Source organism: Myotis myotis, unplaced genomic scaffold, assembly GCF_014108235.1.
Source record: "Myotis myotis isolate mMyoMyo1 unplaced genomic scaffold, mMyoMyo1.p scaffold_m19_p_1, whole genome shotgun sequence".
In the NCBI taxonomy this organism is placed as follows: Eukaryota; Metazoa; Chordata; class Mammalia; order Chiroptera; family Vespertilionidae; genus Myotis; species Myotis myotis.
Window position 1 is genome coordinate 94,157,118 of NW_023416313.1, and position 22,354 is coordinate 94,179,471.

Sequence of the window (22,354 nt, forward strand, 5' to 3'; positions counted from 1 at the left end):
GTGGGGGTATAAATGGTGATGGAAGGGGACTTGACTTGGGGTGGTGAACACACTATACAGTGTACAGATGATGTGTTGTGGAATTGTGAACCTGAAACCTGCATAATTTTGTTAAGCAGTATCACCCCAATAAATTTAATAAAAAGGAAAAAACATTTAAATGTAGCTCAATTATGGTTAGTAAGATTTAAAAAAGGGGGGGGGGCAGGAGCATCTTTAACCCTTTGCGGGTCAATTTTATTTTTGGAATTGACACAATCTGGTCCAAATTAATTGACGGGATTGAATTTTGAACTTTTTAATGTTCTTATTTTAAAGTTTAAACCAAAAATTCACTGGTTATATATATAACATACTAGAGGCCCAGTGCATGGATTCGTGCACTGGTGGGGTCCCTCAGCCTGGCCTGTTGGGATCAGTGGACCTCCGCGCCACCACAGCCCAGCCTTACCCTACAGCTCACCGGGCTCCAGCCCACTGTCCACGTTGATCCCGCACAGCATGAACTAGTGCACGAAGCAGCTGGAGGCCAGGGAGAAGCCTGAGCCCTGGCTGGGCGTCGCGCTGTACTCTTCATCCCAGCCCCACTGCGCCTGCTGCTGCCGAAGCTTGGGCATGCAGGGGCAGTATCTGCGGGAGAGGCTGGTGCAGCTGCACTCATCAGGCGCCAGCCGTGAGCCTAGCATCTGGCGCCTATCAGCTGAGCGGTGCTCCCGCTGTGGGAGCCCACTGACCACCAGGGGGCAGCTCCTGCGTTGAGCATCTTCCCCCTGGTGGTCAGTGGTTGTCATAGCTACTGGCCAGTCGTCTGGTCGCTTAGGCTTTTATATATATAGATAACACAGATCCTGTATTAAGCAGTATAAACATGGTTATTTTCTATAAAATAGGACCTTCATGGCTGGAGGGTCACTTTGTATAAACACCAGAGGCAGAAGAGTTACATTTTACATCTGAAAGACCAACTTTTGATTGGGTAATTTTTTTTTCCTTTTTCTTTCTCTCCTATGCAGTATATAGTGGAATGTCATGGGATAACCCTTCTTCCCCAATTCTTGGGCATGTACCGGCTTAATGTGGATGGAGTTGAAATATATGTGATTGTTACAAGAAATGTGTTCAGCCACCGTTTATCTGTATATAGGAAATACGACTTAAAGGTGAGACTCATTTTATTAATTCTTCTTAAGTAATTAAGCTTACTCATCCACATTGTAAATGTTGTAAATGATCATGCTAAACATGGGGGTGGGGAACCTTTTTTCTGCCCAGGGCCATTTGTATATCTATAACATCATTCTTGGGCCATACAAAATGATCATCTTAAAAAGTAGCCTGCTATAGTTGGTCAAACACTTCATTAACTCACCCCTAATGCCTTGGCAGGGCCAAGACCAGATGATTTCTCAGGTCTTTTATGGCCCTTGAGCTGGATGTTCCCCACCCGTGTAGGAGCTCAGAGCTCAAAGCCACCAGGCAGCTAGCAGTGTACTCCTTCATGTTAACCAAAGATCACTATCTGGGTTTAAGACAGTGTGCATATTAGAGATACCATTTATTCAACAAATATTTACTGAATACCAGCCACATACCGAGCAGTTTTTAATATATTTTATTGATTTTTTACAGAGAGGAAGGGAGAGGGATAAAGAGTTAGAAACATCGATGAGAGAGAAACATCGATCAGCTGCCTCCTGCACACTTCCCACTGGGGACGTGCCCGCAACCCAGGTACATGCCCTTGACCGGAATCGAACCTGGGACCCTTGAGTCCGTAGGCCGACGCTCTATCCATTGAGCCAAACCGGTCAGGGCCCACGCACTGTTTTTAGATGCTAGGAATAGTGTGATGAAAACCTTCAGTCAAGGAGCTGACATTCTGGTGGGTTAAGACAGACAAAAAGTGAAAGTAGTGAGTAAATCACATAGTATATTAGGAAGTAGTAAGGGCTATGGATAGAAGTAAAGACAGGGAAAGGGGGAAGGGAGGCAGTTCTAAATAGGGTGTCAGGTAAGGTTTCACTGAGAAGCTGCCGTGGAGCAGACCTGAAGGAAGCGAGGGAATGAGCTGACGGAGAACATTCCTGGCATAGGAAACAACCCTGACACAAGCTACTTCAAAGACATTGAGTGAGTGGCGACCACTGGAAATTTTGAGGGGAGTAAGATGATCTGACTTCTCAGATCCTGACTTAGAGGCAGAATGTCCAAGTTAGGATTCGGCCACTGTGACCTGCCTGCATGGCAAATCCAACTTGGCCATTTTTGTAAACAAAGTTTTATTGGAATATCGCCATTGTTTCTGTGCTGTGTGTGGTTGCCTGAGTGCTGTAATGGCAGAACTGAATAGTTATCTCAGAGTGTTTGGGACCACAAAACCTGAAACATTTACCTCTTACCCTTTTCAGAAAAAGTTTGCCAAATGTTGGCCTTCATCAGTGGATCTCACAATTTTTATCATAGACTCCTTCACACTCTTAAAAGAGGACCCCCCCCAAAAAAAAATGTGCTTATGTAGGTTATGTCTTTTGATAGTTGCAGTGTTAGAAATTAATATGAGAAATTTTTAAATACTCTATTTAAAATAATAAAACAGTTGCATGTTAGCATATTTTTATGAAAAATACTATATCTTTCAAATAAAAAATTATCGAGACAGGTGGCATTGTTTTACATTTTTGCAAATCTCTTTAATGTCTGACTTTTATCAAACGTGAGACAGTTGAATGTCTTATCTGGTTCTGTTGTCAGTCTGTTGTTATTGAAGTATATGAAGAAAGTCAGGCCTTACACAAAGATGTAATAAGAAAAGGAGAAACGTATGTTTTAATTACTTTTTCAGAAATTTGTGGATATTGTTTTTTGATATTCAAACACCTGACAAATGGCAATTTGCCAAAGCTTATGTGGAATGTGGAATCTGCAGTCACATCGGTGAACTTTTGTACTCTCTTCATTTGAAGCCATTGGTCTGTTCGCATGCATTGGTCTGAACGCATCATGCTTTGGTCATTTGGAATGGACAGGGTCACTGAGTTACATGCTCTTCCCATTATCGGTATTTTAAAATTTCTAATTTTTACATAAAAGCTGAGATTTTACCACTGGCTACAAAGTCCTATTAGTTTTTTTCCATGAAGTGGCAGCACAGTCCCCCTGCACATAGCCTATAGCCCAGAAGCTTCAATTATCTTTGAACAGATATCTGACAAAAACCCAAATATAAATAAATATAGATTGTCAGCTGTTCTTTCAAGTAAAAATGTTGTTTCATGAAAAACTAGCTAATTCAACTCATAACTCAAACCATCACAAAAATGACTGTTCTTAAACCATTTCTTTTTTTAAGCAGAAGTGTTTTATGCATACTTCCCACACAGAATATTGAAAAGATGTATACCCCAGGGTCAAGATTTAATAAAAATGAATTTCCTTGCTTCCTCAGGACATTTGTGTATTTAGATACAGATACAGATATAGATACGATACAGACACAGATACAGATACGGATATATTATGACAAACTCTACTAGTACCATTTGGTACCACTGCTGGATTTGTCCTAAGCTGCCAGCAGTTTCACCCACCATTGGTTTTGCAGTATTCACACAAATATCAAGACAGTGAGCAAAGCAAATAACATCTCATTATTATTATAAAAGTAGTTTTGACTTTACAGACCCCCGAGAGGGTCTTGGGACCCCAGGGTGCTAAACCACACACTTTGAGAAATGTTGGTCTAAGGAAGGGAACATTGTCTAGGTTTATCTCCTACCTTCTGGAGTTCAAATGAACTGTCCAGGCTTTCCAAATACAGCCTTGGTCTGTCCTGTCTTCAAGTCAAAGCCACTTTGTTCACTGCAATTTCCCCTGGTGGAAATTCCAGCCGCCACACAGGGCTCTTGGACACCAGCTCTGTCACAAAGCTCTGTTCACTGGTCTGACTCTCCCATGTGAGACGCCAGAGGGACCTCTAAAGCCACATGTCCTGGTTTTATCACTTGTCAGCTGTGTGTAAGTTGTTGGACCTTTGTTAGCCTCAGTTTCTTCATCTGTAAAATGGGGATAATTTTACCTACCTTTGATGGGTTGTTGTGAGGATTAAATGATATATGTACATGTCAAGTGCAGCATAATGCATAGCATATAGAATTGGTCAATGAATTTTGGTTATCCATTCTGCTAGTCAATAAGTGCCTTAAATTAATTTTTTTGTCCTATTTACTTTTTTATCCCCCTTTACGTCAAGATAGTGTATCTAGTAAATATATCTTGACGTAAATTATACTTGTAAACTGGATATTGTAGTTTTAGCTTGCTTTGGGCTTTATAGTTTCATTTCCCTTTTTAGCTTATAGAATAAATGGTTGTTTTGCCAGTACTTTCAGTTGTGATGGAACCTGGACATCTGGTACCATTTCATGGCTCTAACTCTTGACCTTAACTTACTGACCTTACTTTTCTATTTTTTGTTTTAGTTTTTTTTTATTCTGAGTTAATTTAAACTTGGATGAGTTTTTTACAGGCTAATGATCTGCATTTACACAGAGATGAAACCTTACGGAGAATCCTAGACAGGGATATGCTGTAGGAAGGAAAAGAAAACACACTGACCAAAAACTTGGTTAAAGATACAAAAAGGAATAAATCGTTTTTCCTCTACCCAGTAGCATAAGCAGTGCTCCCCCCCCCCTTTTTTTCATTTGGGGACATTCTTTATTAGAACTCAGTGAACAAAGGAAGATATTTGTGGCCCATGTTCAAGGATCCCTAAGGAACGAATACAGACCATTGTTAAGTGATGGCTGCTGGACTCCGCCGTGCGGAGAGTCTGAGCTGCGGTGTGGAACAGGCCACAGGCTTTCCTTCATGAACGAGTCACACTGTCCATCTTCATTTGGTGGGTCAGTGCCCCCGACATACCCCCAAGAAACTGCGAGCACTTTCACTGGGCTGGCAGCAGGGTCTCTCAGACCTACCAGGCCCGGGAGTGCTGAGCACCAGGGGGATGGAGAGTGGACGGGGGGAGACTCCGGCCTGGTCTCAGCTCCCTTCCCCATTAGGGGCGTCTCCTCAGTCTGCATCTCCCCATCTGTGCATTACACACATCCTCATCAGTGACTAAGCTGCTTAAATGGGAGATGGTAATAGAGTAAAAATTTTGAGTTTTTTGAAGAATAGCCCATCTAGAAGCTACTTTAATATCCCCCCCAGTCACATCTAAGTTCTGTTAATAATTGGCTAATGCCAGTATTCCAGGGCAATACGTGGCTGTGTAGGAAGGAGGCAGTCAGGTTAACGCATTGCTCTCTGACCCCGTGCAGTTCAGGTGTCCAGTGCTGAGGGGAGGGAGAGAGGGAATTGGTCTGTGATCCTTCTCCAGCCATTTATCTGGTGAACGCCGAGCATTACTGTGTGAGGCACCGCAGAGGTCACGGAAGCACGAAGCATAAGCAGTTCTTGTACTGACATAGTTAGGAATTCACTGGCCATTTGTTTCCCAACTTTTCTCTCACTTTAAAATCTTCCACGAACAAAGGAAAATTTCTCTGCTGGACCTCCACCCCAATGCCCCCTGAGAGCATCTGAGATGGACTCCATCGTCGGGGACCGCCCCGAGCCCTGAGGCATCGTTTTGGAAAGCAGTGCAGTCAAGGGGAAATCGCTGAGATCAAGCACTGTGTTTTTCTCCCTCTTTATAGCTCTGTGCTCACCCCTGGCCCCTGGCCCAGAAGGGGTGCCTGTAAATGTGTTGTGATGGGATCTCCAAGGAGAAGGGGGACAGAAAGCACCACGGGGGCCCCACTCACAGCAACTGAGGAGAACGTGATCATCAGTAACTAAAACGGGAGCGAGGCAGTCAGAGGGCGAGGACGGGCCATGTCTGGAAGACATGATGTGGGATAAGAGGCATTTGATGCCCCCGTGGTCACTGCGGCCAGCAGGTGGCCCGCTTCACCTTTGAATATCGCAACACCAACCATTTCTGGCCATTGATGCAAAAAGGAGAGTGTGGTTCTGATCTAGTGTGTAGTAAGTGACCGTCCCAGTGATGGCCTGATGTCCAGCAGGGAGACAAGGACCAGGGAGAAGGCAGCACAGGTGACGTGACAGGGAAAGTCTTGGAGGGCGTGGACAGGAACGCCTGCAGACCAGGCAGAGTAGTGACCAGGAGGGGACAGAGCTCACGTAGGACGAGTGCCAAAGCAGAGCTGGTGCCCATTTATAGTCGTGCTCTGCACTGGGACGTTTGCACATTTTAAGCATGAAATGCAGGGCCTCTCACGTGCAAGCTTTTATTATTTCTTTGTGTTTCAGGGCTCTACAGTGGCCAGAGAAGCTAGTGACAAAGAAAAGGTAAGTGCCCGACATGCCCCGCACCGTGATCCCGTGGGCATGCTTGAGCAGCATCCCCATCCTTATTTCATCCTTCCTTCTGACTCCCGCCGCTGCGATTTCTCCTGTGTGCACCAGAGAAGCACATTTTTTAACTGGAGTGTTTCACTGTACCTCTCTTCCTCAGAGCAGCTGCCCATACCTCCTGGCTGAATAATGAGGTGGTTATTAGTTTAAGTGCAGTTGGAAGAAGCAGTTCACTGCAATGTGGTCTTGAAAACACAGGCGCCTGCGCAGTCACTTATGACCAACACTGGCAGGTACAGCGCAGCAGCAGGGCCCTAACCCTACACTTGACCACTAACTAGCCAGGTGTGACCTAGCGAGTTTCTCTGCCTCTGTGCGCCCCAGTTTCTCACCTGTACAATGTTGACTTGCATGAGCTTTACACTCTTTTCCAACTATTAAATGTTAAGATTTGATTCTAGTATTTTTTACTTAAAGAGTTAGGCAGGAGACTTTGTCTTTTTATGTTGTCCTGAGTCACTGGGCAGTAGGAAATTTAAACCTCATTTAGTTTATTATGCAAGATTATAGACAGATTCAGCATCAGTCAATTTGATTAAGAATTTGGAAAGTGCCTTGACTGAAATTGGCATTGCTTATATGACAGGCATCTCTATACTCTCAGTCATTATTCCTCACCTTGAGAAGTGTCTTTTTTTTTTTAAATAAACCATCTGAAAGCTGGGGCTCAGGTTTTTGTTTTTGTTTTTGAAATTAAATTCTTTCAGGATGATATAATTCAGTTCTGGTTTGAGTTTTATGGATCTGGAAATCTAGTTCATTTAGAAGGGTTTGTGAATGTCTCTATGGTTACTATCCTAGCTTCAGGGGCTAAAATAATGAACCATGCAGATACATCTAGCAGAAGATAAAGACATTAATAGGAAGTAACAGTGTCATGTGATAAGTATTTCCATAGGAAGGAATCACGCAGCAAGAGCGCCTGACTCCAGCTTGGAGGCTTTCTGGAGGAGGCGGCGTGTGGAAACTTGAAGGATAAGTAGGAATTAGCCAGGGGAAAGGCCATCAGAGTAGCATGTGCATGAGCATAGAGGGGGTGTGCTTGGTGCTTTAGCTGGAGGGTGAGATGGAGCCAGGAAGCTGGACCAGTGGAGAGGCTGTTGAAATAACCCAGATGAGATGTTGACCTGGGCTAGGACACTGGAATATGACAGACTTCATAGTGATTTAGGAAAAGAACCCACAGAACCCAGAGATTGAATGTGGGAGGTGAATGGTTCCAGGGAGCGTGTGTGGAGGGAGTGCGGGATTGAGGGTGACTCCCAAGTGTCTGGATTGGATAGTTTGGTGTTGAATTCACTGTCGGAGAGGGAGCAGAGTGGAAGGAGTAGTTTGAGAGGTCATGTGGCATCAGATCAGAGGTGCCCAATAGGCAGTAGAGGCTGCAGAGAGTTTTGACTGGAAGAAATGGCCTGGGAAACCTCATGGGAGGGATGATCAGCAAAGACAGGGAAGTCGATGAGGCCACTCAGGACGAGTGTAAGGAGCAGGAGGAGAAGCATGTCTGGAGCCAGCTCAGAGGGACATCGTCATTTATGGCTGATGGATACTAGTCAAGGAAGAGAGACTTGCAAAAGATCAGCCGAAGACATAAGAGATGACCCAGGAAAGACTGGATCATTTTCCAGGTATTTATTAAGCATCTGTAATGAGCAAGCATTTTGCCAAGCATTATGAGAAGTGCCTCAGTGAAAAATGCCCCCACTCTCATGAAATTTGCACTCTAATATTGTCCCAGAAACCAGAGGGAGAGAACTTTCCTAGTATCGGATGCTTCTGCAAGGTTAGGTAGGATGAGGACTGAGTAATTTATTATCCATTGGACTTGTCAACAGGGAACTCACTGGCAACCTTCCTTGTCAGTGACAATGGGTGGGTGTAGCAGAAGCCAGATAGCAGTGGGTTAAGAAGAGAGAAGAGAAAAATGAAATGGTAGGTCCTTCTTTGACCACTTGTATGTTTATTGTACACGAATGAATATATTTTTACACTTCCAACCTCCAAGTAAGTCACTCTGAAGGCACCAGCTTTGGCCAAAGAAGCAGAAACAGTGGACTGTCAACTTCCATGTTGCTATGACTAAACATTTCTTCCAGGTGTCAAAGAACTCAGGTAGGTATTCTAGTTTTAGTCCATGAGAAACTCAGGGGTTTCATATGATTGGGGTCTTCTCCTAGGAGCAAATAGCTGGCCTATGTAAAGAGCCACCCAGACTTTTCAGCATCATAGCACGAAGCCAGCCCCTGAGTAAGAACTGTGGCTGTGATGGCATTCAGCATTCCTTGTTGGTTGCTGTTTTCACTTCGTTCCCAAGTCCCTTGAGACTGCTGCTGGCAGCCTTTCTCCTCTGTTTGCATCATATGGATGTCTTGCACACGCATCACCAAGGACTTGGTCTGCTTTGACAATAACCAGTGCTGAGAAAGACAGTTACAGCTCATGGAATGACTGTTGCTGAAGCCTAAGTTATAAAGCAAGGACCTGCGTGATTGAAAGCCACAGTATTTGATGTCCTCATAGCTGTAATATTTCGTCAGGAGCAGAACTTTCATTTACCTGTCTTTCTCTCCACGCCCAAATACTGTGGCCCAACCTGTGGGACCCCATACTTTCCAGAAACCCATGGCGTTCACCACAGTTCCGCTGCCCGCCTCACCAAAAAAGTTTAGTGAGGTTGGCATAGGTTTCTGTGAAAAAACTTGAGGATATATGACTTCTTTAAGAGAAACCCTTTTCTGAGAATTACGTAGGGTGCTTTTATCCTCTTTGTAATATGTGCCAATTATTCCTCAAAACATCTCTTTGGAGGTGGGTTTGGAAAGGCAGAGACAGGAGGGGCCTTAAGAGATCAGAGTCCAGTCTCCCCCCACCCCAACCTGGGACAGATTGGAGAGGGAAAATTGAGCTCCCATGCTGTTTCACACAATTGGCAGAGGAGAAATTTTATCTTATTCTTGGGCTTATTTTTTTAAATGTTAATCTTAATATATTGGAAAGTATAAAGGTAAGTAATAATAACTGACATCTGTTAAGTGCATTCCAAGTGCCAAACACTTTTAATTTTTACGTGAATTTGGTTATGTGATCCTTACAACCACCTTGTGAGGTGGGTGCTATTATTACTTCCTTTGCATAAATGAAGTTATTTATCTGGTTGAGTGACTTGTCCAAGGTCCCACAGTTACTATGTGACAGAGCCGGGGTTCCAGCCCAGAGCGCACCTTTCTAACTGCTACATGTGCTACTCTAAATGTCTGGGAGTTCTCTCTCCTTTTTTTAAAGAACATATTATCAAAAATGCATATGAGCCCGGCCAGCATGGCATATGCCTGGGTTGCGAGCTCGATCCCCAGTGTGAGGTGCGCAGGAGGCAGCCGATCAGTGATTCTCTCTCATCATTGGTGTTTCTATGTCTCCCACTCCCTTCCTCTCTGAAATCAATACACACACACACACACACACACACACATGAATCCTATAAATCATGAAGATGAAGAAGGAAACATTCACTACACTGACAAAAACATTATTTTGGAGTTAAATATGGTACGAAAGCAGTTCATCTGAGTCTTGATTTAAAAATAAAAAAAGTAGTGAAATAAATTATTGTGTTTTATACTATGTTGGCAAAACAGCCCATTCCTACTTCCTCCATTTGTGGAAAGTAGGCATTTTTGTAGCTACATCCCATGTCACTGTAGCTTACACTGTGTACACAGTCGCCTGAGGAAGAATTATGCTTTACTTTCTGGGCTTAGAATTCATGAAAGCTCTTCTTCCAGAAGAAGAGATGCCCCAAACCACCCCCTGTCCTAGGTTATAAGTGCTCCCTGGGAAGGGGCCAGAGATAACCTCTTGAAGATATGGAATGTAAGAGTAATTAAAATCGGTAATTGATGGAGGAGAGTGTGCCCGCAATAGGAGATGAGGTCTCTTAGAGATGGCAGCCACAATGAGGTAACATTGACTCAACTATAATACACAAAAACAAATGTATTAATGGAGCTGAACTCATAAAGCCATTGGGTTTTTAAGTCCCCCCAAAATTTCGGCACTTCTTTTTTGCACCAATGATCAGGTTTTCTCTCCATGATCAGTTAATATTTTTCACTTGTCCAGAAAGCATGCTATTTTTTGTCTTCACAAATAAAACTATAAATGTCATCACTGTTACCTTAGTTAGCAATATTTGGAAGATGGCTAAAAGTATTTGTTTTCTACATGAAACCAAATGATTTGTACGAATATTATTTCCGTTGCTCTCACTGTGTAACCACGTTCTCTACAAAATGATTTTCCTGGTGTAGAGAACAGTTTTCATAGAGAATCTCCGTCAGCACCGCTTACCTCATAATCTGGCTCTTTGTTGTTCTTCATTTGACTCATTGTAACTGCTTTAATTCCCCATACTTTTAACTTGGTGACAAGTTTTAAAACTGTCATTTCAAATATTTAGTGATATAGTGCAGACAAGCCCCTTCCTTTCGATTTCAGCTTGACATGTAATTAGTGTGATTTGCATTAGCATAGTAATGAAGGTGAAACTGAAGGAAATAAAGAAGTTATATTCCAACAAAAAATGGGATCACTTTCATGGCAACAAGTATCAGAACATGCAAGTACAGATGTCTTGAATTAAAAAAAAAAAAGAGAGAGAGAGAACAGTGCTTTTCTTTTTTTTTTAAACCATTTTCAAATTCTGACAGCTGCTATGACTTGTTTTATTCTTTAATTCTTTCCTTTCTAATGGAAGGGCATCTTCCATTCATGGCTCCAGCAGTTTAGCCTCCTCTAAATGAGACAGAGAAATGCGAAGCTCCCTGGTGGTCGATCTTTTCACAGCTGCGCTGCAATTCCAGTGTGACATCAAATTAGTAATTATAGCTGAGCGAACTGCTTTTTACCAAATGACAGCCTTCGCATGCTGCCAGCAAGCAAGCTACTCAGCAGGGAATCCGGGGAAGTAAAAGAAAACATAACTGGACTCACTTGATTTCTGAGGGATTTGACCTGACTCTTTAAAAAGCCCACGTTCTCGAGAACGCGAGTCCTGGGGATTTACACAAATATGCATTTTGTTCATCGTTCTGCACAGTTCTTCTCAAAACTCATGTCTGATTTTATTAGGTAAAGGCAAGGCTGTGTAGTGGAGTCAGAGGGTCCCAATAAGAAGATTCCTTTTAACATATAACCTTCTCCCTGGAACCCATTTGAAAGAAAACAGCTGCCCTGCAATTGGCATTTGTATAACTATATTGGCAATAATCATTGTTGACACTTTGATAATGGGCTACAACAAGCCGCCTTGTCGATTCTTAGGCATTGTGAATTGCACTGGCAATTAAGTGACTGTCACCCTCGCTGACATTTTACCTACTACTGACTGAAGGTTCAGGAGAATTAATTGTTAATACCCTTACATCGAAAAATGCTTTCCTAAAGCAGTTCTCAGCATTTCTTTTGTGATTTTTAAATTGTAACACATTATAATTAATTACTACCTCTATCTGGTTCTTCAGGCTGCAGTTAAAAGTAACCTAACAACAGGGCCGGCTTGGAGCCTGGGGCACAAAAGCACTGCCGCCTGTCCCTCTGGGAGTGTTTCTTCGGCTGTCAGTTAAAAGTGCTTCCTTTCCCCCTGTTTGCGGATGGTCGTTTAAAGGGGGATTGCCAGGGTTTTTAGGCCTGACCCAGTGGATGCTTTAGCCTTCTGTAAAATTTCTTTTCTTCCAAAGTAGAAGTGAATCGCTTCCGCTTGCCAGGCACTGTGAGGAACACCTCCCCAACACCCACAGTGCAGGGGAAAGCGCCCCTCAGAGCAGAAGCAGGGCCTCACGTTAAAGGCAGCGCTGGTACCATCTGCCCTGTGGCCCCGAGATGCTTTATGAAAAGGGGCTTTGGGAGAAAGACCCCAAACATAGTGTTAGGGACACTGAGTCCCCAGCCCTGCTCTGCCATTAATGGAAGTTTGGAGTTTGGGGATAAATCATTTGACTTTGGCCTCACTTGTAAAATTAAAAAGGATTTGATCGTATCACTGGTCCTCATACTTTCGTGTTTATAAGGCTCTCTGGTTTCAAATGAAACCATCCCCTCCTCCCGAGGTGCGCTTCAGCTGCAGACTGGACTTGGAGAAGTCCTGGAGTTGGCAGCCACCAAAACCCTGTCTGATTTAGGTATAGGCCAAGGCGATTGCTGTTATTAATGGAAAAAATGTTCTGAACCATCATACTGTGTCAGCAGATGTCTGAGCAAGCCTTCTGAGCCCTATGATGTAAACCATAGGAGTTATTCTGGGAGTTTTTAAAACTCAATGCATTTGGAATTTCTCCCAACTGGAAAGAGCGTGTGTGAAAAAGAAAGATCGCATGCACACGACTGGTGAGCATCTTCCGGATGACAGCGATAAACCCCTCAAGCCAGTCTGTATAAAATCTCAGTTGCCTTACATTAATTTTTTCACTTGAATGAACTCAACTTAGAGATCCCAAGCACACATGGAACAGTGCTGTTAGATGTGAGATTTTTTTTTTTAAGCTGACAACTCTTATCCTGGTAGTTCCAGAAAGACTTGGAGTAGAGAGAAGACTTCCAAAATTTAGTGCGTTGCCTGAATTTAAGCCACGCTGCTGCAGATGTATAATTGTTGAACTAATAAAATTATGATGTTCGTTGGATTAGTGTTAAACTAGAAACTATAGGATTTAGCAAACTTAAGTTTTCAGATTCTAAGATTTTTTAGATTATCACTATCGATGTCCATGCAACAGAATCTTCCGATCAGATTGTAACAATCTGTTTTGTGAATTTTGTATGCAGCTTAACTGTTTTAGCACAGCCTGTGGAGGAAAACCAAACTGCCACCTTTGACATGGCCACTTAAAGAGCCTTTATGTTCTGAAAAGTATGACAATATTAGAAGAGGAATCAATTATCACTTTTTTAATGTTAGTTTGAAATTTTAGGGGCAATAAATAACCAGCAGCTGTGTTCTGCCTGCCTTAACAGTTCCAAATTGCAAAATTAGGTTAGGGCTCGCCCAGTTTTGTGCTTCTCAAGTGTAGCACTGTTTCACAAGTCATGTTGAGGTATTTTCACAAGTATGTTGAGGTATGTTCTCCTTCTATATTTACATAGAAACAAACACATTCAACATAAGAACTCATATTCAGGTGCTAGTCACAAATGTACACGTTCTCCTTGTGGAAATTACAAGTTATCATTGAACTGTTGGATCATTTCCCAAGCCATGAACTTGTATAGACCATTCTGCTGTCATTGTTAAGGGAGGTTGTTATATGTGCCTTTGTGAGAAAACGCCTTTTACCCCTACTATTTCTGTATGTATTTTTACCCATGTTTCACAAATTTGCCTTTTCATGTATCAAATTTGTGGCTTGAATATTTTTGAGAAGCAGAACTGATTTTATTATAAATCTCTAACATCTCTTATTACCCCAGAATTGGTACCACGTATATTCAATCAAATCATCGTTATCCCTGCTCCAGTGTCAGGATTACCTAGAATTCTCTCCCCTACAGGAATATTTCCGGAGTGTATTTTCAGCCCCACAGACTTTTATGAAGGTTTTTGGCAAGCGTGGTGAAAAGGGATTTAGTCTTTTTTGCAAGTTTATTTTCATTTAGGTAAGCTTGTAGCAACAAGTAAATAAGTTCCTAACATGAGACAGTAATTAGTACATATTTTTTATGTTGTGTATTCAGTTCCAAGTGTCACAACATGACCCATCAAAGGGACACCAGGCAGCAATCTTTGACATCAAGGCTTACAATTAGACTTCTTTTAAATGGGTTGCCAAATGAGCACATCGAACAAAAATTCGTTTCTTTCTGAAATACAAGTCCTTTAATCACAGGGTACTATGCTGTGTATTATCCTTTGCATTGAAACCTTCTGGTACCAAAATCCTGTTTGTGTTAAACACTCAAGTGTGACAGGAGTACAGTTTATCTTCCTGCTAAGGTTTCCATCCACGCTAAAAAAAAAACTTGGTTCTGTAGGCTCTAGATTTTGGCTCTGTGAACTTCAAATACATGGTTTTTTCCCCCCTATTGTTAATGGCCATTTAAAATGCAATATTTTTTGTATAATTTAATGTAATTAAATTTAATGTAATTGTAGAATGATGATAAAAATTCAGTCTCATTTTAGTTTGAATTCTGTGTATTTAAAGTTATGTTTTTGAATGTGAATACAGGTTTCAAATATCTGTGATTTTAAAAAAATGTTTGAGTCATCTAAAAGTTAATTAGATTTTAACATCTCAGGAAAATAAAATTTCTGTATAATTTCTGGCTTTACTAACTTTTAAAATATCCAATATTACTAAACTTTGTGAATATGACAGCATTCAGACATCAACACACAGGACCTAATGAAATAAGTAAACAAACAGATTAATTTCCATTTGAAACAAATAGAAAATGTAAATCTTTTGATAAGCATTTATTTTGTGTGTGTATGTGTGGCTTGTTTTCAGAGAATCTGCAAAATTTTCAGTGATTTGGAATTTAAAGTGGTTGTTAAAAGTGCTAAATATTTTTATATTAGAAGGGAGATTCCAGTGCCTTGTTCTTATCTCCTCTCCACCTTTCTTTTGGGGAGAGTGGAGCTCCGTGCCTCCGTGGCCTCCTGGAATCCGCAGCTGCTCTCCACCTTCACTCCTGGGTCTTTGTCTGCTGAGCTGGCCACAGAAGCACATGTTCATTTCTGAAAATTAGAGCTCTAAACTTTGTAGCTGTTAGTTGTGCATATTTCTGTTTTATCTTAAATCCTGGCCAAATCTGTCCTTTAAGATCATTTAGATCTTTTATTGAGCACGGGGGAATAAGTAACTATTTATATGCAGAAGCATTTATACATTTAAGATATTATCTTCAGACGTTGGGTATCTTCAAGCTCCGATGCAGTTGTGTAAATCTTGACTCTGTCGTCATCAATGTTCATTCATGTCTTAGTGACATATAAATCATTTTGACCATGACCAATATTGTTACATAATGTGCTTTCTTCTGTTGAAGAATATAGACTTGCTGAGGAACAGCCAATAATACTGTGTTTTCAAAGAAACCAAAAACCTTTCACCCAATAATGTAGTTACAGAAAGGGAGAAACATGTCATACTGAAACAGTTTTCTTTTTACCCCTCCTAGCAAGTTATGTTCCCAGTGAGTTTATTACACTATAGTACTTTGGTTAATGTTTTCTGGCTACAAGATTTCAGTTAGTGAATGTTTGCTTTAGGTCAGCAAAATAGCATTCACTAAATTACCCACTCTTACGATGTACTCACTGAGGAAAACTAAGACATGGAAAATTAAGGTAAGACAAAAGTCAGCAAATTTCTGTCTTTGGCCATATATTTAAAAGCACTAAATTTTATTCTGTATTATTAAATAGAAATTTAGATGTTTTATTACTCTAAGAAGTTAATTTACCCACTTTTTATTATTATATAGCAACATTTTACTCTCTTTAGACTTCTAATGAGGGCATTTTCAGTGAGGTTTTCTGATTTGGAGGCCTTTGCAGTGGGTCACAGGGGTTTCTCTGGCCAGGACAGTTCACAGTGAGGTTCAGAGAGCAAGGACGGAGCAGCACGGCAGGGGATCAGAGCCTCTGGCCAGTGTTGCCTTTAATGCACCTAATGTACCTCTCTGTTCCCATTTCTGATGCAGGGAAATGAAATAACAACCTTGCACTTGTGTGTGGCAGGTTTGTGTGCAGCAAGGAAAGAAAGTGTCTTCAAAATGTAAAGACAACATGTAGAAAATTCATGTGAGACGTTTGTGACTAATAGTAAAACCTGAAAACAAAGGAAATGGTAAATATGGTCTAGGTTACTGGTATCCCAAGTTTAAAGAGCTTATTTCTTTAAAAAAGCAGGAAGGATAAAAAAGGATAAGTCTATTCTTCACTAGTAAGAAACACACTATTATAACTATATTGGTTATGGCTTATGTGTAACTAAGACACGAGCTAATATAGAGCGAGTTCTTACTGCCAAGCACTGTATGTTTTGTTTCATTTAGTTCATACACTAGCCCTATTAGGTAGGTATTATTAACTTCCCATTATAGAGATAAGGAAACTGAGGTTTGGGCACATTAAGCAGCTGGTTCAGTATATTACTAGTTCCATATGCCAACATGTTTTGTTTTGTTTTGTTTTCAATCTTGCTCTGGATTTAGCACTGATGAGCTTAACTCTAGATACTGCAAGCCGCACTTGGGAGCATGGCCAGCAAATAGCAAGAATAACCCTCCATGTGGCAGGCACTGCCCTAAGCTTTTTACATATATGAACTTGTGTAATCCTCACAGCAGTGCTGATTGCTAATCCCCAATTAAAGATGAGGCACCTGAGAGGTTAAGTAAGTTGTTCAAACTCACACAGCTAATAACTGGAGGAGTTGAGATATAACCCAGGTGGCTGATCTAGTCTGTGCTCATAACCTCAGGCTTCAGTCCATGTCCTAAGAAGAAACCTGGACCGTGGTCTGGCATCACCCAGCAGGAAAGTGTGAGGGATATTCATCTGCTAACGTTACCCAAACAGTGGGAACAGGATAGCTAAGTGGCAGGAGGAACGGTGTCTCTCTGCTTATGCTTGTAGCTGTGTTTGTGCATTTCCACGTCACATTGATAGAGATGGATGCCATTTGAGGCCCACCCGACCCCAGTAGAATGACCTCATGCAAAAGGGAGAGTCACTTTGCCTCGTGAACCTTGGGCTGTGCTGACCTCCACAGCCTCATTCTGCCAGCCAGGCCTGGGAGCAGCTCCCGGGGCCCCAGGCGAAGCTGCAGCCCAGGGCTGCCGAGGTGGCACAGCAGGTCCCGCATGCCTCGTCCTCCTTGGCCCGTGCCGTGCGCAGTACTCCGCAAGTCCCCCCTCACACTTGGAGGCTCCCAGTCTACATGGAACTGGCAGAAGAACTTAACTCAGGGTGAATACTAGTAAATGAAGACTTAGCCTGCTATCACTTTAGAAAGGTTGCTGGCTGGACGCTGGCCTTGGGGAGTCCACAGTGAAGTGTTTCTGACCTGATGTCTTTAACGCCAGTGCTTTCTTCCACCTTCCAGCTGGCTCTGCTTTGAACTAGAGAGAGTATGCAAGACGCCCATTAAATAACCAGACCCAGTGACTTTGAGGCTTTCAAAACACTCCTAAGTGCAAATAATCCGGTGCTGCAAAGCAAAGGGCAGACGCCAGGGCTGCCCACAGTGGCTTCTGGGCTGCTTTGCAGGCATCGCCTCTGCCACCTTTGTGGGCAGTGTGACACCAAAGATTTAAGTCTATTAATTCACAGCATAATAATTATCATCTCTTTTTGTAAATGGTGTGTGTTTCGAGTTTTTAATATAAATGTTGCTCACTATCAGAGAGAGCTTGAAATGTTTGAAAAGGTAAGCAGTCAGGTTTTCTTTTATCTGTGTCATCTAGTTCTTAGTAGAAAAGAATGGCCGATTTAAAGTTCTTTTTAAAAGAAAATGTATGCACTATCAATCTTTAATACCAGTTTTGTTTTTGTTTTGTTTTGGGGTTTTTTATTGATTTTAGAGAGAGGATGGTGAAGAGGGAGAGAGAAACATCGATCAGTTGCCTCCCACACCTGCCCTAACTGGAGATTGAACCTGAAGCCGGGGTGTGTGCCCTGACCAGGAATAGTGTGCAGGACAGCGCTCCAACCACCTGAGTCATACTGGCCAGGGCAGTACCAGTTTTAAGTCCATACGATTTATTGAATGCTTATAGAGATGGTGATGATGCTGATGGAGATAATAAGTGCCACCCACTATTTACATTTGTCACTCAGGTTTTGGTTGAGTTTTCAGAACAACTCCGCTTTAGCCCAGCGACTGAGCGTCAGACAGCCTGGGTTCCCATCTCAGTATACCTGGCTGACCAGGCTCACCTTCTGGGCCGTGAGACCTTGTTAAGTTGCGTCATCTATCTAAGCTCAGCTTCCACGGCTTGTACAATGAGCTTCAGAATGATAGTTAAGGTGGTTGCAGAGAGTAAATGAGATGAAGCACCTTAACTGATGCATTTTAGGTGCTCATTAGCACGGGCCTACGGTTGCTGCTGCTGCTGTCCCCATTCTGCATATAGGGCAACTGTCTAAAGAAGATCCAGAAACCCAGCCCTGGTTCCTGGCAAGTAAGGGGTGGAACCAGGATTGGAACCTCAGGATTTAGGTCTCCAAGTCCCTGGTGCTGCTGAGTGCTCTGCCATCCCACAGACACATGGGCTGCGTGTTTTTACGCCAGTGTTGGATTCCCCTCGCAGCTGCCCTGCTGAGGACCTACCGTTGCCTCTTGAGCCTTTCAATCATATCAGCCCTTATGTCCTTCCATCAGTCTGGTTGCCCTTTTTAAACTTGATCCAATGAAGTACGTCCATAGTGCCACAAGTTCACTTAGCAGGATGGTCCTGGGCATCCAGAGTTTGGCCTTGCTGGTCACAGGAGGCCATGCTGCTGGGGTGAAGCTGGGATGCGTTACCTGCATGAATGCGCCTGCTATTGCAGCACCTACCGAGGTGCTATGTACTGCCTTCGGTTTCTCTTTCATACAACAAAGGCCCTCTCCCCTTCTTTGTTACACATATAAAATGAGTTGTGGAGTTAAGGCAGGTATCTGATGTTTAACACCCCCCCCCCCACGTACACACCCCAAAACATAGTAATGCCCAGATTGTCTACTTGGAGAATCACAGTCATTCTCCATCTCCGTTTTTGTACATCACTCTGTCTTCAACCCCTTTTCCTAAGGCCCTTCCAGTTTTGTATTTGTGGCAGGCCTCACTGCCCCCTGAATGAGCTTGTTAAACTTCGGGTCCTGCATTTTTCTTCGTGGTGTAGCTTCATTATGTTTATAGTTCTAATGGAAGAAGAATAAAGGATCCAACGTGATGGCATCAAACATTTAACATGAATGTGCTCTCTTTGAGTTTAGGGTTTTCTCTTACATTTATTACTTTATTTCTTAATTATTAATGACGAATTTAGGGGATTTAGCCCCTCTCGTGTTTTTGTGGAGAATGGTGCTGTTTTCATTTCCTTGAGACTCTATGTCTCACCATAAAAGTATTTGCAAGTCTCCGCCCCACTCTCCCCGTTTCCCTGTACATTGTATGTACTTATGCTGCCCGGTCTTCAGCCCACTTGCTTTCGTGCCTTTAGACTAGAAATGTTGACCTGCTCATCTTTGCATTCTTATACATGACAGTCATTCAGTAACCGCTTATTGAATTAGATCTTTGGATTTCTGAGCTTTGCTATACCTGTTTTGTAAGAGTAATTATTTTGGCAGTAGCTATAGCAAATTCAAAATCACAAAACTATTCAAATTTTCTCAACGTTAGCAAAACTACCAATTTGGATTTACACACTATATGTGCATATATGTGTGTGTACACATATATGTGAGTAGTTTACACACGCGTGTATACCTTATAAAATAGGGGGGACGTGAACAGAGCAGGTGTTTGAAAGATGGTAGTAATGCCCAGTGAGTTTTCTTTTATTGTTCTGAATGAGGGGGGTGAAGGGATGGGGACCAGAAAGGAGAATATGTTCTTTTCTTGGATTTTTTTTTTTCATATAGTTCACACTTATGGAAAAGAGAACCATTCAGGCATTCATTAGTATATTAAAGAATATATTATGTTGGATTCATTTCAACTGGAAGTAAGCTAGGTTAGCTAAAAAGGAGTCGGGGGAGTTTTGAATGGTCTTAAACTCTCACAAAGTGCAGGTTGCACAAAGTTAAATAGAATTATCCACACTGTTTTAAATTTATGTGCCTGTGGTATCCTGTAGCACAAGCTAGCATTTTCTTCCTGCTTGTGACCAATGTTTTGATAGCCGCCATTATTTTGTGTTGTATAACCTAAGTCCAGTTTAGTTGCCAGCTCACCACCCTCTTGTTTATTTGTAAAGAGTAGAACTTCATATCTGAATGTTTTATGCTAAAATAATCCATTTTCCTTTGACATTGTAAAAATGAAAACAGAATTTCCTTCTACATGGGAGTAGGCAGGCTTGGGAGGGCAGATGGCTAATCTCTGGCGGCATATTTTCCCCAACTCAAAAATTAGATACGATTATGGATGGTGTTTTTCTGAGACAAGGTAACATGTTATTTGTAACCTGAACCCAGCAAAGGCTACCCAGAAAGTGTGGGGGATGTACAGTTGGGTTGTACCAGTAAGAAAATTGAGGGTTCCTGACAATTCCAAGAATACAAATTCTATACTTAGAAGACTTCCTGTAAGAAAGTGAATCTAAGAAAGCAGTCAGGTTCATTCCTAAGAAAACCGTGAGATCTGTTACAAAAGCTTTATAATATGGTGTATATCTCACCCTCCATTCCTAGTGGGAATGCTTCCAGCAGCCATAGCTCACTAGTGCCCCCTTGCGGTACACAAGCCACCTCACATTTGTGCCTTGGGTAAGACCCCTGTAGTAACAGGGCACACTCTATTTCCAGGGGCAGAAACTTAACCTCCAGGATTAGAAGGTGTAGGTGTTCTCTAGAATAGATTTCACTCAGGCTTCTTTCTCATTCTTCTGTTCATTTGTTTTAGGCCAAAGAACTGCCAACTTTAAAGGATAATGATTTCATTAATGAGGGCCAAAAGATTTATATTGATGACGACAACAAAAAGGTGTTTCTGGAGAAACTGAAAAAGGATGTTGAGGTAAGGAAAATCAATATAGTGGACAGTCCCATTGTCTACATGTCAACATTGTTGGGTTTTTAGGAGCTTTTTAAATCATCTATCTAAATCTACAACCAAGGCAAAAATATATATTGTACATTATCAAAGTCATATATAAACAAGTTTATTTCGTATGTGATATGGTTTGAAAAAAAGTGTGCTGGTTCAGCAACTCCCTCTTTTAGGTGACAAACAAAAGAAAGTACGTGCTATCTTCTGCTGATATCTCCACCCTCTGGTTCCCATGCTCTTTGTTGGCGGGGATAGCCTGTGTTGGTGAGGGTAGCCTGTGTGGGTGAAGGTAGCCTGGGTTGGTGGGGATAGCCTGTGTGGGTGGGGGTAGCCTGTGTGGGTGAGGGTAGCCTGTGCGGGTGGGGGTAGCCTGTGTGGGTGGGGATAGCCTATGTGGGTGGGGGTAGCCTGTGTGGGTGGGGGTAGCCTGTGTGGGTGGGGGTAGCCTGTGTTGGTGAGAGTAGCCTGTGTGGGTGGGGGTAGCCTGTGTGGGTGAGGGTAGCCTGTGTTGGTGGGGTAGCCTGTGTTGGTGAGGGTAGCCTGTGTGGGTGGGGGTAGCCTGTGTTGGTGGGGGTAGCCTGTGTTGGTGAGGGTAGCCTGTGTGGGTGGGGGTAGCCTGTGTTGGTGAGGGTAGCCTGTGTGGGTGGGGGTAGCCTGTGTTGGTGAGGGTAGCCTGTGTGGGTGGGGGTAGCCTGTGTTGGTGAGGGTAGCCTGTGTGGGTGGGGGTAGCCTGTGTTGGTGGGGGTAGCCTGTGTTGGTGGGGGTAGCCTGTGTTGGTGAGGGTAGCCTGTGTGGGTGGGAGTAGCCTGTGTGGGTGGGGATAGCCTGTGTGGGTGGGGGTAGCCTGTGTTGGTGAGGGTAGCCTGTGTTGGTGAGGGTAGCCTGTGTTGGTGGGGGTAGCCTGTGTGGGTGGGGGTAGCCTGTGTGGGTGGGGATAGTCTGTGTGGGTGGGGGTAGCCTGTGCAAGCGGGAATAGCCTGGTGTAGTTAGAGCCCATTCAGATTGTGACTGCCCATGGCCACTGAATTGGGGGGAGGGGAATGACTGCATTCTATCAAGCAGCAGAGCATTTCAAAAACAAATGTTTAATAACCATTTGAATTTGGGGTTTTCTTCATCAAAACCACATCTCAGTATTAGTAAACATAGCCTCGGTCCCTTGATGCCTTAA

At 42.7% G+C, this 22,354-nt stretch overlaps 1 protein-coding gene across 5 annotated transcripts in view; it reads left to right on the forward strand.

Annotated features, from left to right (window-relative positions):
* The window catches only part of PIP4K2A (phosphatidylinositol-5-phosphate 4-kinase type 2 alpha), a 175,986-nt gene that overhangs the window by 127,459 nt on the left and 26,173 nt on the right, over positions 1–22,354 (forward strand). For all 5 annotated transcript variants that reach the window (XM_036345084.1, XM_036345090.1, XM_036345116.1 and 2 more), the window contains 3 exons: positions 1,014–1,160; positions 6,319–6,357; positions 21,037–21,150. In XM_036345084.1, the coding sequence (XP_036200977.1) occupies positions 1,014–1,160; positions 6,319–6,357; positions 21,037–21,150 (300 nt within the window). The remainder of the gene's footprint in view (positions 1–1,013; positions 1,161–6,318; positions 6,358–21,036; positions 21,151–22,354) is intronic.